This window comes from Wasmannia auropunctata, unplaced genomic scaffold, assembly GCF_000956235.1.
Source record: "Wasmannia auropunctata unplaced genomic scaffold, wasmannia.A_1.0 LD336034.1, whole genome shotgun sequence".
NCBI lineage: Eukaryota > Metazoa > Arthropoda > Insecta > Hymenoptera > Formicidae > Wasmannia > Wasmannia auropunctata.
In genome coordinates this window covers 275992-295724 of record NW_012026856.1, presented here as the reverse complement: position 1 = coordinate 295724, position 19733 = coordinate 275992, and the positions used below count along the sequence as shown (strand labels likewise).

The window sequence follows — 19733 nt, the reverse complement described above, 5'->3', positions numbered from 1 at the left end:
AACATTTACTTTGATGGTAGTTGAGTTATAATTGAAAATATATATCGAAAGTAAATATCGAACCTGTGGCGAATTAATCGCTTAAGATACTTACTCCATGATATCGTATCATTGTCCAGTTGTTATTGAATATTCTGCAAGAGGCAGGTTGAAATGAAACGACGCTCAGTATATTTGACAGTTTCTTGTTGAACCGACGATTAATACGCAAGTAATATCACAGACGCGAAAAGCGATCGACGCGACCGCCCTTCATTGCTTTCCCGTTAACATCTGCTCCCGGAATAACAGTCCGACGGAAATCCAGGTATGATTAAGGCAGAGCGCTTGTTAGTAAAAATTAAATTACAGGCCCTAAATAGGTATCTCGCTATCTCGGTCCCTTATCTCGTCGATTGCTACAAACTGTCCGTCGGTATTTGTTATTCAAAAAAATACTATCGGAGAGATTTCGTTGGACGACTAGGATCAGTGACACTTTAGATGATGTTTTATCGTTTTATCTCTTCTCCGTCATCGGCTCTCGACAACGTCGACGCGATTTACATTGAAACGATAAATCGGTTGAGAACTAACAAAGGTAGGAGAAGCGCCGAAGGCGTAATGCGAAACGCACGTTTTATTTGGAGCAATCGCGGACCACGTCACGTGCCACTATCGTCCCGTAATCGTACCCCTCACCACATATATTTTTCTATGCGAAAAAGTATGCGGCGTGCAGAGAAAGAGAGAGAGAAAGAGAGAGAGAGAGAAAGATAAGATGTCATAACCACACAGTAAAACAGTGAAGAAATTTTAGAGAAAGTTGTGCTCTACATGACACGCGCTACGCGGTAAGACGTTAATTAACATAAAATATTTACGCCATTCACCGAATCGTGCGATACACTCGCTCGGTACGATCCGGAGAATTCCGTTAAATTCCAGCATAAATACGCAAGGCTATATCCCATCGTATGAGGATCTCGTCAATCCCTTAACAGTACGTCGCTCATTACACAAATGTAATTACTGGTTTTCACGTACCACACTTCTGTCGCGGTGCAATACACTTAAGACGCTATACATTATATATGCTTAAGATTCTAACCGTCGCCGGGAAACGTCCGCTGACTGCGAGAGCGATCTGAAACGGCTTATACAACGCAAGATGTATACGCGTACACGTATATAAATATGAGTAAGTCAAATTAATATCGTGACTGGATCGTGCAGCGTTTTCTCCTTCTCTCTCTGTTTCGTCTCCTCCTCGTTGGAGACGATTTTTCCCGACTCCGTTCTCTCCGCAGTGGTCGTTTCCCTCGCTGCTCGTTTCTATCACTATGATCATTATTCACGGTCACGTGTCGTCGCCTGTTTCTTCCTCCCCTCGCTCACCCTCGGCCTAGTTGTACTTGTCGCGAGCCCTCACTGCAATCAGAGGATAAACATCAGCGAGGAAGTTCGCGGTGAATCTACGGAGATCACGCGCGCGCGCGCGCGGTGTTGAAACACCGCATGGATGTGGCAATAGTTTGCGCGGCAGCGGCTGCTGCTGTTGCTGTTACTGCTGTGCTGCGGCAGATACTCACTTTCCATGTAAAGGATCCCGGCGAGTAGACCGACCATAAACAGAAAACTCATGGTGCACACGAGAACGGTGAGCTGATTTCGCGCGCACCAGGACTTCCTGTAGACGGTGACCGGTCTGCCGAGACCGTTCACGACCGTGAAGTGGGTGCTGCTGGCTACCGAGGCGGTGTCCATCTGCTTCGGCGCCGTCACCGTGGGCGGATGTATGGCGGCGAGATTTGCCAGATTCGCGGCCGTGAGTAGCAACGTTCCCGACGCGACGCTCTGCAAACCGTACCGTATCACCAAAAATTCGATTACTATCTTGTAAAATCTAAAAACTCGTTTTAAACTTTTTCCACGTAAAAGCGGCGTCTACAATAACCTAATTTAACTTAAGACTTAAAATTTAAAAAAAATCGATTATTTATCTTACGTGAGAGGAATAATCGATTGTGATGAGTCAATTTTCTTAAATCTTAAGTTTTAAATCTCATTGTAGATGCCGCTTTAATAACATAGAAAGTTGGACTTTTGACAATCAGGACTGTCTGACAAATTTATTTGCGCGACTTCTGTGAATAATTTAAATTATTCGTCAAATTTTATCATTTCCATCCATCAAAATGGGAGGGATAAAGTAAAATAATTTTTCAAGATGCTTTAATCCCGGGCGTTTAAGTTGATCGAAAAGCGGATTTTAATTTTAATATAAAATCAGGCCAATTTCAATATTCCTGCGTGTATTAAGGAGACGAAATTTACGTGTGTACTGGCGGTGGATCCTTGAGATGACGTCGACCCTCTCGAGGGGGAGTTCGGATGCAAGTGATGAGCCCAGCTTCCATTTTCGCTGTCCCTCTCGCTGCGCCCGACCAAGGACGGCCTTGGGATGTGCCAGGAAAGCGGGTTGGCGGCAGCTACCGCCGTTGTTGTTGCCACCGCCGTCGTCTCGATCTGAAACCAACGTAAATCGACGTGAAGCTTCGATTGCATAAGCGATAATGCTGTGCCGATTGCAATTCTACTCTCTCGCCCGCATGTCCTCCACCTGCGATCGCGGTGTCGTTTATCTGTCGTCAGAAAACATTACTCTACATATAGCTGCGCGCGGTACCGTCAGTAAATGCATTAAACCGCGCATTTAAATGGCTTTTAGACAACGATGAAATTTAACAAGCCATGAAGATCGTTTTACTGCTGATACTGACGATTGAATCTGCTTACTGTACCCGGCGCGAAAGAAGAACCAATGTACCGTGTGACGTAATTTCTAGCACCAAATCGAAATTGACTTCTTATTGACTTTTACTTTTTACATTTTTTGTGTGTGTAAATATCTGTTCTTTTCAATTTATTACTTAGGACGTTATTTCCGATTTTTCACACCTTGTTCTAACGCGTGCAGACGATCATATCATTTTTATCTGTTGCATCAGCAACACGAACTGGGGAAAGTGTCGCGTTCGAACGTCAACGTTAATATACATTTTCTTCAATACTAAAACAAATGTCATGTTTATTTCTATCAATGTAGACTTAACTTTAATCTCGATTTAATTAATTTATTTTTTCTAATTTCTAGAAAGAAACTAAAAGAAAATAAGGAGTAAATCGAGATTAAAGTTATTTACATAGAAATAAACATCGATTCAAAGTTTCACATTGCTGTGCGGCTGCACATTTAGAAACAGTTCAGTCGAGATATACAATACGTGTGCTTACTATTACTTGATTACCTCAGCGATGAGTATAATGTCACCTTCGCGCGTCCAAATCTCTATCGTTAGATAATGCACGATTTCACCATGCCGGGTCTTTTTCGAGAAATCCGTCTCGTCCCGGTTATTATTTTTATATCGAACGGACATACTTTAAAGCGCGCGGCATCAAAGCACGGACGGTGGGTATCGCGAATGCATCCTCCACTCTCCCACTCTTCCTTCCTGCGAGAGGAAGATTGACGAGAATTTCGGCGTCTCTCGGGGGGCGTGGAGCACCTCGACATTCCGGTTTGATCGTTGCATAACGCTCGTTGCGCTCTCGAATTCCGCGCGCCGCCGCGCTGCCGCGCCGTCATCGCTTCGCGCGTCAAGTCCGCCGCCGTTGTTTTTGCATCGATTTCGTCCTTCGCGCGCAGAGAGATGCTGAGAGATTCGTCGCCGTCGTCGCCGCCTCGCTTCCTTCCCGCGCGTTAAGTGTATCCGGATCCGCGGATCCTCTCACGCAGTCGTTTAGAATCGTACTAGCGACTGAGCATTTCCGCGACTTCACGCCGAGCGGAGGCGCGATCGCGTCGCGTCGCGTCGCGTCGCGGGCTGTGTCGCATTCGCTGTGCCGATTACGCCAGTTAATTGGCCATTTTCGCACGTAAATCAAGTGCATTTCGCATCGGTATGGCCTACCTTCGCGACCGGGCGCCGCCCAAGGACTGCGCTCGCCGTAAGACTTGAACGAGTTTGCGCGTTCTTTTTCGTTCCCGGCGCGACGTCTTGGGGTTTTTCAGACGCGCACTCGCGCTCGTCCCGGCCCGAGACCGGTACGGCGACTCTAATGAAACGCTCCCCGTCTCGTACTTGCCGGTCTGCGTGATGTACATTCCCGAGCGAATAAAAGAAGATTTTAATTGAACCGCCGGGGCCAGTATAAGGCGTTAAGTCATACACGCAGCGGAGAGAAATGTAAGACCTGTGTATTTATTTACCGCGTCGATTAACGTGAAAAATGCCTGCCTTGTCTTTAGAAATAGTACATTAAGAACACAGTTCAAAGACTACGCGAGAAGGATATTAAATCTTCTTAATGATCTGTGGCGGTTTTTATACGCTCGCCTATTGAATGTGCTTTCACGCAGCTTAATGATATTGACTTTAATTATATACAGATTATTCCAATTTATCTTAAGTCATTGCTCGCTATATAAACGATCGTGCCAAATCAGGAATACAATAACAAGAGGCATATAAATTATGATGCGCTATATGATTGATTTATTACACCCGCGTCAAAGCGCTGCACATCATTACTCTGTAACAACGCCCATCGTTATCATTGTAATGGAAATAAGTTCGTCTGTTATACAGAACCCTCAGAAAAATAAGATTTTATGAAATGCTGTAAAAGATTTTATTAAATAATCTAAAATGCGAAATAGATGCCATGTAATATAGCTAGTTAGACATATGATTGGACGTCAACGCAAAATACCGCGTGAGTATCTACATAAATGTCTAGCGTGTGAAGAGAACATTTGTAAATACGTCAGGCAAAGCGCGATTTCATGACGAAATCATCGAAGCCGAACATATGATACAGTGACAGGTACCTACAATTCTTCGCGTGTCGATATCTCAAAAATTCCTGTGCGAGCGAAAGGTGGGGAGGGATGCGAATAGCAGTATAAGAAGATGAGAAAGAGATAGCGAGAATGGCGACATTTACGGTGAGGAGTCGTTAGGAATTTTTGTGGAACTCAATACACCGGTCAGCCTCGAAGCGCCGCACCTGTGCCATGCCCATGTAACATAATACTTCGAAACGGATTTTGAACTCCGTATGCGGAGTTTTCTAAAAGATGACAAATTAAAATTTTTTTTTTTTAAGGAACTGCATGGTATCTATTTTGACATTAATGGATATTTGTTACATTGAAATAAGTAAGACCTATTAACTGCCTTTTTTCAGAGACTTTCGAAAGATGCGTATACATTTAACATGAAAAATTATCAATATAAAAAATCTTTTAGTTCTGATAATCTAATTTAAAAAAATAATGCTATTTTTCATCTTTATGATAAAATTCAATAGACATCTTTCTGTGCGTTAGCTTTCACGCTTGTGTTTTCATTCACATTTACATTCACTAATATATACAATTCCTGATACGTTTCAAGAAGATTTCTCGCTATTTTCGAATTGGTTAAAATAAATTTGATAAATTCTAAATTCCAACTATATTCATCGTGCGTGAATAATTTTTTGCAGAAATCTGAATAAAAAAGTGGTATTTTTGGAGATCTGAATTTTTCATTTTTCGGAATGAAATTTTTCTAAGTTTCCACAGATGAATTTTTTTCGGAAATATTTCGTATATATATTTTTTAGGAATTCGGAAATGCTCCAAAAATTCTATTGAAAAGAATTAAGGCTTAAATTAATTCTGATTGAAATAAAAAATGTTAAATTTATATTTTGAACCACGAAAAAATTCATGCTTTATATCTTCTTTATATCTTTGTTACCTGCTTTTACGCTTTTCTAAAACTAATTAAAATTAATTAGTTTTGGAAGTAATTAGAACTCTGAAAAGAATGTCGAAATTTTGAAAATAAAAAGCTAACACTTTCCCAAGAGGTAGAGACATCGAGATAATGTTAACGGAATTTGCGTAACGTTCGAAAAAAACAGAGAAACGAGTTCATTCTCATTAGTAGTCGAAAAGAGTAATATCGCGCACGCAGAGAAATTTTGCTCGGAATGTCCTTGGTGTCCGTGTGATTAAGGCACGACATTAAGTTTGATATCGGTGTATGTCGGACATTATGAAGATGCTCAGCCCATTAATTGCGTCGTCAATCTTTTAAGGCGACACTACTCCTCATTTCCGCCATTATCCTCGGCTAATTACGCTGTCATCGTGCGAGCTTGTCGTTCCAATCGTTCCAAGAATGCGATAAATACGATCTTCGAGGTGAGCTTTCGTCTATTAATGCAGCAAAAGTGAATATAAATTAACGGTCGAGCGTTATCGCGGTGCATTTGGAGCAAGGCCGCATTCGCCTTAGAGAGAAAAATCTGTTCTTCTCTCATCGAGATTATCGGGCTGCGTTAAACGGGAACGCGTGATCGCGCGGGACAAATGTCAAATGCCGTAAAACTGCTGCTTGCGCAGCATTAAATGGTTAATAACGGTGGTTGTAATGCCAATGCCGCATATGGCACCGCGTCGTAATCATCTTTATTGTCCACCTCTAATGTAAACGTCCTCATTAAAAGGCGGCACTCGGTGTACTTGCCATTAACGAAGATCCCTACCTATCACGTCCCGCGGAACGGTAGTGTCTGTTAATGAACGTTACATTGCTTTTTTTTCTTCGTTTATTGTTCGCGTCTGCTATGAATAATCCATTGGCATTTTTGCCAATCCAAGCGCACACCGGTCCCTTTGATATCCCGTTATTGTAAGCGACACTAACAATAGGCGGCCCACCGCGGATCTTCTCCGCGATTGTATCACGTCGCCTTCTTCCCGTATTACGTAAGGGCATGTAAAAGAAACCGCGACAAACGCACAAGTGGGAAATCAATATCGCCATAGGGGGCATATAGATTGACTCATTAATTGAATGGCATGTTGCACGTTCACGGGCGAAACTTTCGATATTGAAGACGCGGATCCACGTCATTCTTGCATCACCTAAGGGCATATTTCCTCGTCTATCGATGGCCCCCGATAGTCTATTTCGCTCGTAAGTAGCGAACGAGCGTCACCTCGCCGGATGCGTGAACGCTAATGAGCGTAAAAAGATATATGTTACAAGGTAGCGATAACGAACGTCGCCATCTAACCTTGTCGCATCTTGAAACGGATTATTTTACACCTGCGCGTCGATCGTTTCGATCTATCGCACTCGACCGCGGTAAACTATATAGCGGAAGCGACAACTTTATCCACCACGCCGAAACGCACCACGCACCTCGCGGCCGCAACTTTTACTTATAGTATACATAATTTACATCGATGCGTAAATGTATTTTTTTTTCTCCCTTATGCGCGAATTTCACTATACGCACGCGAGCCACTGCGTCGTAAAATTGGCCGTACTTTCCAATACGCGCGCGAAGCGAGAAATAAATTACGAAATGTCTTCGAGGGAAAAATATATCACCGGAGGATTGATGATAAATCTCGTTTTAAAACAGGATTGAGATATAGCAAGTTCAGACTCAATTCTTCCCATGGCGACATGTAATGTCACCTTGCAATAAAAACTTTATCCGTAATGCTTAACTACATTTGTCGCGTCCAAGCAGTGTTGCATCGATCCTCCAGCGTCCTCGGCTTTGTCAGTAATATTTTTCATTCTATATGAATATTCATACGACACTTAATATCCGTTAAGAATGTGTGGTTCTTAGCGCTTCGCGTAGGCTTATATAAACGCAATCTACTGTCAATAGATAATGAACTAATTTGGGATTGAAATTAACGGTCTGATTAACGTGCCGCTAGCTGGAGCGATGCTTCGAATAAATAATTAGAATTTTAATAAAATACGTAACGCATATATGTCTAGAGCGATAAGAGCCTAAGGAAACATATCAAAACCACATGACACGTAATAAATATAATTTTTCATGATAATGTGTCAAAGTGTATTTAGTGTATAACGTGTGTTATCCGCGGTTGAATAAATTGCCTCTTGTAATTAAGAAATTTAACGGATAATTAAAGATTTTTTTTCATTGTAGACAAGAAATTAAGACTGTAACTCCGTGAATTAGCATACTTCATCGCATATTTGCATGCGTATACCTTGTCAAGTGTGAGTGAAAGGTTATCGGCATGGTCAGTTCCGTACTTTGCGGATTACCTTTCTTCCCCGAGCATTATATTCAAGGATACATTTAATAGCGAGTGAGACATTATGCGTTTTATCACGAATCTAGCACACCACTTGACACTCTGTGTGTGTGTGTGTGTGTGTGTTGCGCTGCTGTAATATCTTCATTTGAACGTCGTCCGTTAATAATCAAAATCTCAGGAGTCCGCTTACCGTGCGATTAAATCCGTTCGGCTTTAATTTTTGTTTACCTCACGTTTAGAGAACTGTTCAAACTTTGCCAGAGGACGCGTCTTCGAGGCCGAGAGGTGCGCGTCTTCCTCTCACATTAAAAGTTAAACATTTTCACTTTGAAACAGTGTCACGTAAATAACTTACGGAAAATCAATTAGGCGTAATTTAACAATTTTACAGTCCAAGAAATTCAACAGACATTTAAAGTAGCGTCATGTGTTTATGGTGACTGTTGCTTTTCAAGGTATACACGGAGGAGTGTATGCTCTTCAGTGTCCGTTGCGTAATTTATCATACGCATTTTGCAACATTGCCACATCGCGCTTCGAGAATCGCGATGAGGATTTACGATCGTTGCTAAGGCAAACAAACTTGCCAATTTTCTCGCGGCATATTCTGTAATTCGAGATGCATCGATTGGCTATCGTTTCGGCGGGACTATCGGCAGGATTATCGATTTCGTCTCGAGTCCTTGGACCGTTTGAGTCCAGCTTTGTGTAACACGTTTGCGGACTAATAAAGGCATCCCGTACGCGTTACGTGGACGATTATGAAACGGATTTACGATTACGACGGGGGCTTTTGCTCCGATGCAATTATTTCGCGTGCGTCGCGCATCGATCGTTGCGTTTCACGCCTAAGAAATGCTGAGAACGCGAGATAAATTGAGGTGAGAATTTCCCCTCGAGGAAATGAATCGCTTTCATCTTCCTTCGCTGGCGAGAAAACTGCGCTTAATGCAATGAGGTGCAGCGAAGTGCGCACGCGATGAGATGAGGACGGCGAGCGATAAACTTGAGTTTTCGTATACCGAGAACAAAGCCTTACTTTTGTCGACGGTCGTCGCGCGTTATCAGATGGAATTACACACTCGTTGCAAAATTTGATTATATAATTGTGCGTGAAATGTTTCTTGATGCCGTAATGCTCTAGTTCTCGCGCGCGCTTTCATCGCGAACTCTACAAAGTAACTGATAATTGATACGTACGGTATATTACTCTTTTTCATCTCTTCGTTAATTTGTGGTTGGCTTAATTGGAAATATAACGCAATTTTTTTTCTTCTTTTGAATATTATTCAAGCGCAAGATTAATTTATCACATTGAAAGATATAATTAATAAATTGTTCCACACGCCTGTTGTCATTTTTACGAAGCATTGCCATTAAGACCGTTCTTATTTTACGAGGACGCGTATCATCGAAGAAACGCAAGAAATATGATGTAAATCGATGTTGTCTATATCTGTCCTTCCTTTTTCCTTGTCTCGGACGGTCGACCCCGAGGTAAACTTGATTGCCAATTAATTAGATATCAGATCGATTTGCAAGGAAAAAAAAGGTCGTCGCGACACGCCGATGGGGAAGAAAGATTCTTCATTGAGTGATGACTCTAAATGAGAACTATGTACCGAGTCCTTATTGGTAATTATTCATTCGTTATTGTAAGTGCTTGTGCGTTGATTAAAACTGACGCGATAGCTTATTAATGTAGAATATGACTTTTAAGGTCGCGAAGATTGATTTATCGGAAAGTGGAACACGGTTCTATAATTATATCCTCAAATAGTTATATAAAAATTGCGCGTGTACAAAGACGAGAGAGATGGTATAACTTGTGAAAACACGTGGCTGATTCTCTCGAGAGGCTCACGAAAGACATGGTTAAATGTTTAACATAAGCGATTGTTACGGGAAGATGAAAGTCGTCGCGTTACACAGACACGTGCTCTAAGTTCACATTCGACAAGCCACGTTCAAAGAGTAGGAAGAAAACCATTTCCTGAAACGGACAGTGCGTATTTGCGCGTTGGATGCGCGCAAACCATACGGCATATGGTCTCGAGAGTTTTCACCTGTTCTGTTCCTTCTATACCATAATTCATTTTCTCGTAGCAAATGTCCATCACAGTAATTTTACCCGCTGTGACGATGCGGAGACGACGTAAGAATTACACGACTTCCTGTAACGATTCCCCCCCAACACAACAAAGCGGGTTGTATCATGTTCTAACGTTACGCGCAATGTGTACGCAACGGTTAAATTGGATCGTAAATAAAGTTCGCGCGTGTGTCTCGACGGATTATTTACGATGACGTGTTTGAGTCTGACCAAGTGAACAATTTAATCTGCAGAAACACCTCATAGCGAAAGATATTCTCTCGCATCTATATTGAATAGTATATATTACATAACAATCTTTATTGACTGACCATAAGAAAATTCGAAATCTATATTCTTAATCTATCATTTATGGAGATTCTTCGGTATTATAGAGTATTACGCTATATATCTCTTTTCGCGGGCACTTATAATTTGATCAATCTCGGCCATTGGTATCTTAGCCGTAGACTAAATACCTATCGTACATTTTTTTTTCCCACCCGCGCTGACATACAACCGGCCGTTTATCTTCGTTAATCTCCATTTAGGCCTTCGGCATGGCCCGTGGCGATTTGTCAAACTGTAAGTAGTGGGGCTTAGCACGCGAATGGAAGTTAATTTTGCACGGTGAGTTTCCGATGCCTCATAATTCACGACATCCTCGACACCTTTTACCGCGGGTGTCCTCAGGATAATTTCGCGAATTTTGCAATTTTTCGATACCCCCCCTCCTCCTCCCCCCCGTCTCGTCCTTGGTGCGAATTGAGCGAGCAGGAAGAGAGCAGCTAATCGATTATGACCGCCGCCGCCGCTTCTTTCCTCACGTAGAGCCGAGCGCAACGCAAGGTAAATACTTTCTTATATGTGGCCATGACGCTTACAAATCTCAACAACTTTCTTTTTCCGTGGACTAACGGCGAAGATTCGACAGATGACACAAGACATATGTACCTGCGAGCGATACTCAACACCCGCCCACCTTCTTCCACTTTCGATCACTTTCTTTCCCTGCCCAAAGGCAAAGTCGAGAAATTTCGTCGTTGATCTGAGTAATCGACGGTGATGTCGATAAGATATAGCGCACTGCCGTGTAAACGCCCTTCGGGCAGAAGGGTTGATTGGCGAATGGCGGACCACTTCCTCGACCCGAGGCAATTATCGCCAGAAATTCCAGCGTGAGTGATTCTAACGAGGTATATATCAACTACGCCAAGAATTGCCATCTATAAATTCGCCGTCGTTACCGGCCGCTTTCTTCTTTCTCGCATAAATGAGATTTAACGGTCACGGCTGACGGGGAATATCGTAAGATCGTATATCGGTCTTAATATATGGTCTTCCGTGCTACGCACGACGCGAGACTGCTTATTAAAACAGGCGGCGGTCGGTGAAGGACAATATCGGTGGAACAAAATGCTCGAAGAGACATTTTATTAATCGTAATCGTCGCACCATAAAATGTCACAAGCATGCTCCCCCCCAACGGACCCTCGGAGAATCTGTGTACAACTTAATCGTCAGGTTGGACCTTCTCTAGGTCACCGTGGCTTTTGGGACCAGATTGATTTGCATTTACAATGTAAATAAAGAGAATCCGACAGGACGGCGCTCCATAAATCATAAAGATTACGTCCGACTCGCGTGCCAGAGGACGTTGAAGAAGCCTGGCTTCACCGTTTTTTTTTCTTGTCCCTCGCATTTCTGCACGGAAAAAACGATTTTGTTGGAAGGTCTAAAAATTTTGCTGAATACAGATTTGAAAATAATTTTTGTTTAATAGTCAAAATAATTTGTTGGAAAGTTAAAAATGATAGGCATTGCTATAAAACGTTTTGATATTCCAGCAATCATTTTGACTTTCCAACAAAATTATTTTGAACAAAAATTATTTTTTGATCTGGATCCAGCAAAATTGTTCTTTCCGTGTGAGTCTAATAGCCGAATTCGGTCATCAATCGCGACTCTCGAAGTTGATCAATCGTGTCGTAATCTATCATAATTCTTACGCCAGGTGACACGTATGACGTTGTCAATATTCGGTTTTGTAGAGGCCGTTCGTTTAAATTAGCGTGTTTAATCGATTGTTTATCGAAACAAAGGACACGTTTTGGAAAGTGGCCTAGGAGAAGATCGTTTGATGTCGAAACTCGCGATTCTATACACGATCCCGCGTTCGCGAGAATCAAAGATCGACGAGTTCGCCTCACGGTTCTTCGCGCGCGCGCGAGAAGATGCTAATTACGTGGCAAACGTTGGATTGCAAAATGTGCACTGTGCTTAACGTAATCAAACGGTCCCTCTCTGTCGACAGCCTTGTTTTTTTCCATTAGGATTTTCGAGAGGGGGGGGGGGCGTTGGTTGTAAGTATCGGAATATCCCGAGGACGTGACGCACAAAGGTCGGAAGAAAGTTCGGTACACATCTTCCCGATCACGCAACTTAACGAAATGTTTCCTCAAGGAATTCGACAGTCCCGCGGTTATATAATTACGGTGTAAACGCCGGTGTAACGTTTAGCGGGTTCGATGTGATAACATCACTTAGTCATCGTTTTCGGCTCTTTCTCACTGAATATGTGCCACCTTCAACGTGCTCCACCGTCTATCGAAATCGGTTCCCGAAATCGTGCTGAGTGACAGCCGGTATGCAACTTGAACGGATTGTAAGTTATAAATAAAAGCTTTTAAAGCCTCGTGATACACAAAGTAGTTTGTATTATGTAAGTCATTACATAAGTAATATACAAATGGTATACACACACGGTTACAGATAAAGCAGATTGAAGTGATCGGGTCGAGGGCCTTTACGCACACATTGAAAAGTGATTTTCTTTTTGTGTATATTATTTATCAAAGCTGCCACGTTAGTACAATATTTTCATTATATAAGTGGCTAAAAAAATCGATTGAAATCATTAATTATCAACAAAAACCGACTGTCGGCTTTTGTTTATATAAAATTCGATTCGCGAGTAAATTCGATTGAATAAATAAAGCAGTTTATTATTAAAGTTTAATTTGCATCTCATAAATGAAGGAGAATAATATCGTCAATCGATTTCTGCTTCATTTAAAGTGAGTAATTTTCGTGCTGTAATTATATATGTACCTATCGTTTTTAATAATTATAAGATGGAAATAGGAAAATCTTTTTTGATCATTTCTTATTAAAATCCTTGCTCGAAATATAGCAGTAATATATCAGTTACAGTATTAACAATGTAACATATCGTTAACAATATTGATTTGATCCAATTTAATTTTTTAATCTTTAATGAGATCTCTTTCTTTAAATCAATTCTCTGAAGTATTTATTACACGACGAAACCACTGGGGCTTTCCGTATTTTCTGTGCGACAGAATCAAAAGGTGAAATATGAAATAACTCGCTTAGGTGTTAATTTGTTCTTGCCGCGTACAAGATAAAAAATTATTTGTCCCGCCGAAGGATCCTGTTCTTAAGAGAACTCGCGTTCAGAATGGATTGCATCCAGGTCTTACATAAATCCAATTTGTAACCTGCCGTGTAGCGATTTTTTTCCCTGTCACGTGGAGCTAACGCGACGCGCAATTATACTTCGTTTGTGCGCGGATAATCCGATCGACGGCGACGGCGGAAGGGAACACTCGCGTTAATAACAAAATTGAGTCTGAAACGGAAAGAATTTCAGTGAAATAGTTTCTCTTTCGTCCTCGCAGCCGGATGTTAATGTCATGGAACTTCCCTAGCCGGCATGTTGCAACCGGTCGAATATATAATTCTGTTGCAAGATGCATGAGGGGGGGTTCGACCGCGAGGCGAATCATCATGTACTAAATACGAACACGTGGAAAGTGAAATCCTCGGATCATCGTATCGATCATGTTCCCCATGAGGCTAAGAGAATCTTAATCTATGATCCACGAGATCTCTGAAGGGATTTATGATGAACTTAAGATGCATAACTTGGCACGAAATAATTTTATATACTTACTTTAAAATTTAGATAAAAATTGATTTTCTCAACTTTTCAAATCCTATTCTTTAAACTTTAAAATGTATTATAATTATAATATTTATACTAATATTTTTTCACGAAACATTGAATTTTTTTACATAGATTTTTTTAAAAACATAATACAATAGGCATTATTTAGAAAAACATTTATTTATGGCAATCAATTCTATCTAATTTTTAAATGTCTAAACACATTCGTGATTTTATATTTTTATCATAGAAATTTTTGATCCAAAAATCTGTGCGCTACCAGTGAACATTTATAACGCAATATATTTTATCACGAATTCTTCATTGCCACATCGCTTGAGGTCGAAATTAATCGTCCGATTTAACAAGCTCGAATATAATGATTTAATCCTGGCAATCCTTTAATGAATAATTTCTATACGACAGCCGCAATTTTCTGTCATCCGGTAAAACTATTCGCGGTTGGTTTTACCGGTTCGACGTTCGCGCTTGAAGGTTGCTTTCGACACGCCAAGCGCCAAGGAAGCGATCGTTCCAGACACGCCGCTGCAGTTTGCATGCTAAGCAAGGTGATAGATCGATACGTTGCTAATTTCGTACATGGCTAATTCGTACCGCTGAATTCGCTCGTGCACCGGAATGAATATTGTGTTTTCGTTCGTACTCGGGCTCGATATAGACGCGAACGACGCGCAAGGCGTTTTTCGCGTCGCGAGTCCACACTCGTTCTTTTTCCTCTCACAATGACGTTAAGTGCCGAGCGTTAACGTTTGCCTTTGAGCACTTCGCAGCCACTTTTGCACCTTCGAGACGTGCCGTGAGGCAAAAAGAAGCGAGATTATACCTTGCATGACTAGTCGTTCGACAAACGACACTCGTTTTACGCATGCATTCCTTCCGTCCATAGCCCATACACCTCTCGAAGGTCTGAGAGACCACGCGTAATAAAATCGAGCAAGTTAAAATTTTCTACTCGCTCCATTGTAAATAGTGCATTTATAGCACATGGCAGAAAAGAAATCGGATTCGGATAAGAGTCGCCTGTGAAACCTAAATTTTTGATCCGATAATCATCGCGCTGTCATGTAAATGATCGATATCGTGACCTTCGAATTCAATTATCCTCTTTTTCGATCGACATTATTGCGAGATCGCAAAATAGGTGTTGGCGTTCAATCATTATCTAGCTGTCACTTTTAGGTGTTTTGTTTACTTATCGGTCTTGCCATTTAAAAATATTTAGCGCGATGCCTTGCGCAAAAATTACACATGTACGAGACGATGCAGAAAACGGGCGAAGTCGTAAATCACTCTACAGTTACTTTTCGTACAGCAGAAGTTAAACGTGGGACGAGAGAGGTGGTCAGCGAGGCATAAATTGAGATTTAAAAAAAAAAGATATCGGACAAAATGTCTGGGGAATTAAAATTTATGACAATTGAGTGTATTATTGGGATGTCAAAATCTTATTTCTTCACGCGTAAAGCGTTTATCCGAAAAAACCTGTCTTGCAATAAAATCTAGATGAACTTTAAAAGCAAAGGGCTCGGTACGCGCTGTAAAGTTTTCGTTGGTCATTAAAATTTTCTTCGGTCGTAAATTAAGGTCCCCCAGGAATTTTTAACGTCGGACAAAAGCGAGGTCCGTCCGCGATAGCGTTTTGCGTTTTGTGCTTACGCCTCAACGTGTGCCTCACCTGCGCGCGTAATCGCGCAAGTGAAGTCGTAAACATTGAAATTACGAGAATTATGGAACTTACGCGTAAGATGATTAATGGCTCACAGGTGGCTGCTTACCGCCTTGTTGAGATCTCTCGACCCGCGGCGGTAGAAGTACGTAGATTGTTCTCTTGCGACAGCACCCGCATCCGCGCTTTATTTCTCTGACCTTAACGTCGAATCGTTATAAAGACTAACGTACGAACGCTCGTAAATTGCGAACGAGGCTCAGGATTAAATTAGCCATCGACAGACAGATGGGAAAACATCCGGCGGCGTATAGCGTTACGGAAGAGAGGCGATAACGAGGAGAATTTTATTGATTATCGAGCCTCGCGGAATTAGAATTTTCTAGGAAATGTATGTCGTTTAAAATTTTTATGATACGCATATGCGATGAGGCTGATATATCCTGCGACTGCTCCGAGCGTGAAAGTTTAAAGTATCGGTGGTAGCTACAAGTGAAACTGAATCTTTTACCATGAATAAATCAATGACTCGTGTGTTTCGCGGGCTCCGGTAAAAGTCGCGTTATTATACACGCGACGTTATTTTAATTAGCTGCCGCTATTAATATCAAAGCACACTTGGCGTCGCAAACGTAAACAAGCAAACACGGTTCGTTTCCGATTTCAGTTACGGACAGCACCGTGCACCGGCCGCAGTGCTGTCGAACATAAAACGAAATCGAAAGAAAATGCTACCGCCGTCCACTTAAGCGGCTCGCAAAAACCGGAATAATCAAACCTACAGGGTGTCCTGGAAACCGCGATCTTATTTTTAGGTAATGATATAAATGTTTCACTGAGTAGGTTTCTTTTTTCTAAACGAAATGTCGAGAGAGAGAGAGAGAGAGAGAGAGAGAGAGAGAGAGAGAGAAAGAGAGAGAGAGAGATACTTCCGTATCGGAGAAATTGTGTAATTATGCGTGACGCGCGCTATTGTTGAGCTACATCTTCCTTTAAACGCAGGTAAAGTTGATGTCTGCCATATCTCAGATAGCACAGAAGGAGGGAGGGCGGAGGGGGATTCTCACGGATAACAATTACTACATAGTTAATGTGGAATATCAGCGTGGCTGGCGAGAGCGTTTCGGGAAGACTTTTTATCTAATGTCGTGCTATTTTCCACAGTTAATTCACTGCACGGGATGCTTATTAGATGGGAACAATACTGCCCTTCGTTTCCCATCTGGTAGCGAGGTTGTGGAACCCTGTTTTTGCGTTACATAAAACTTCGGACGGTTATCGAGACTTATTAAGTATTCGCGGTGAACGGTATTACAGCGTGTATATAGTTGTACACGCTGCCCGTGAACCTAATGCATTCGACGCCTTTTACCGGAATACCTCGATTATTAAAACCGCGTCGCCCGTTAAGGCTCGCCATACGCGCTCGTGCGTTGAACTTGTTCCTCACGCCGCAGTTCGTGTACCTGACCGTAGTTCTGCGTAACAGACACCTTTCGAGCTTTCAAGATCATCTTGCCGTCATCATAAATCATTTCAAAGTGAAGCCCGTGACCAAAATGGATCTAACGTTGACATGTACAAGTGTACGGATCACTTCTCGAATTTCTGCTAGACGAAAGTGTCTTGTTCGTGCCGGTGAATAGGAATCGTGCTTAGCTATGCACGTCTCATTGGCCGTTTTACGATGGAGAGGAGCCATCGATAAACACACAGGTATAATTAATAGCGCAAATATATTCTCGCTTTTAGGACTTTTAGAGCCGTGCGAAAGCTGTTTTGTCATAAATGCGCATGACCCATTAGCTCATTAGTTCGCTGCAATCGTTTCGCGACGGCGACTCCTGATTATGCTCGCGGTTTCCTTTGCACCGCGACGCGTTTTCCCGCCGAATCGAGAGACGCAACCGTCGCGCAACCGTGAAAGTGCCTCCGGGTCTCGCGAGGCACGTTGATCTCCGATGCAGAGATCGAAACGTGGATGAGCAGTAGCAGCAGCAGCAGCAGCCGCCATCTAAATGGCGGAAGGAACGGTGAAATAGAAAGCCAGCGGGCGATAAAAAGCGGGGGACATGCGTGATTTCCGCGATGCTGCGTCTTCCCCTCCTCCGCGCTCCCCCTCCGTCATCCTCTGAAGATCGCCGACGAGGTAAGACGTTACTACATCGAGGAGTGGATTATCAAGTAGCAGCTGTCGCGCAATGGGACTTACGTCTCTAACGATATCCTCGCCGCCGTTGGAAGCCTCCTCCACGTTGATGCGAATGGTCGACATGCTACGAGGCGTCGATCCCTCGCCGAGCCACCCTGATAGAATATTCTCTTCTAAATTGCTGTCAAAATTCGATGCTGCTTCCTGGATCCTCATCAGCTGCGTTATCCGGGAGTCCTCGTCAAACGTTCCTCTCACGAGATCACCACTCCTTGGCGTGCCGGCTGGTAATCTCCCCTGTACTAATCCACGGATTCCACAAGAAACCCACTATCAGTCACCCTCAAAGAACGAATCGATTTTTCGCGCGGGTGCTCCGTGCGTGACTATCGGCGGTCTAATTCGAGATCTTCGCCCTCTCCTCGGTACTTAAGAGGTAGAGGTCATTATGAAGCGCGTATCCCAAGGAATGTGTTTTCGAAGACAGAGCTGAATCGGAGCTCGGTGTCCTTTCTCTTCCTTCGGAGCAGAACAGTGCCTCGTCGTTTCGTCAATTTAATTTTTCCTTCGGATGCGCAACGAACTCGCTCCCGATCCCTTCGCGAAAATCCTGCACGGAATCACCACCGAGGGACGACCGATAGCGCGCTGGTCACTGTCGCATGTAATATATGTGTATATGTGTGTGACGCGCGTCTCGCGCCTGTTAAAGGAGGAGTACCGCGCGCCGAGTATCGCGATCGTCTCTCTCGCACACGTGCGACTAGAGCCGCCGCCGCATCTGGCCTTTGGACTGGCTGGCACCAGTCCACCAGATCGGTTTTATACCTTCGTATCTCCCACTCTCGTGCGAGCGCGCTCGTGTTCGCTCGCTCGCTCGCTCGCACCGCGGCACGGCTCGATTCTGCACACGGGCAGTGTTCCACCACGGCCGAGAGGATCGATCTTTTTTTTTTCTTCCTTCCCAGACGCACCGTACCCGTGGTACGGCGGCGGCAGGGCCCATGCGTCGCGCCTTGTCCATGCGAAGGGGACACTTCTCTCCGCGGGTGCTCTAGGCGCAAGGACGAACGGGAGGTCGAGGGAAGGGTCCGCCCTAAGTCCGGTTGAACGTATGTGTGCCGACCGGATTGCCGATCGACCCCGTCTCTCGCCGATACAGGAAATAGTTGTGGAGTGCAGACACCGAGGCGCGTTATCGCCTAATGACCGCGTAACGAAGTCTAGGAAGTGTGGGCTCACTCTTATCTCGCAGATTCCGCACGTAACCGCGGCACGCCTCGACACGCGAATTTTATTCTTGCCGGCCGTGTGTAGAAAGGGGGAAAGGTGCGTATTCCCGTCTTATCTCGACTTCCGACAATGGTCTTAATATCGTGAGTAGGTCTGCATTCGTTCGCCGTGTGTTATTCTTCGGCATAACCACTTGTTTTCTCTACTGTAAGCAGATCGATTCAAATGATGAATGATCACAACAAATAACTTCTCACGAATTATGATAATACGCGCAGCGATCTGTCTGTTTCGGTAATCGAGATTTTATTAATATGCGACTGTAAAATGTAATGAAGGAAATTGTAATTGATTCCGATACAATCGCTCTTATAGAGAGGGTATGAAAAATCCTTGATGAAAAATTCCATTGATGAAATATTAAATGGCCTCACATTATCGTTAAATTAAACATTAACTCTT

The 19733-nt window shown here is 43.0% G+C and overlaps 2 protein-coding genes across 3 annotated transcripts in view; one reads left to right on the top strand and one right to left on the bottom strand.

The window, feature by feature from the left end:
• LOC105452287 (nuclear migration protein nudC) overlaps window positions 1-19733 on the top strand; it is an 84186-nt gene that overhangs the window by 2643 nt on the left and 61810 nt on the right. The gene's annotated exons all lie outside the window — the stretch shown is intronic.
• On the bottom strand, window positions 170-18827 carry LOC105452286. The gene is made up of 4 exons (XM_011693259.1): window positions 18099-18827; window positions 2317-2508; window positions 1572-1836; window positions 170-1410 (listed from the first exon to the last, which is right to left on the bottom strand). Exons 1-4 carry the CDS (start codon window positions 18252-18254, stop codon window positions 1385-1387), a joined length of 639 nt encoding a protein of 212 aa, XP_011691561.1. The 5' UTR covers window positions 18255-18827; the 3' UTR covers window positions 170-1384.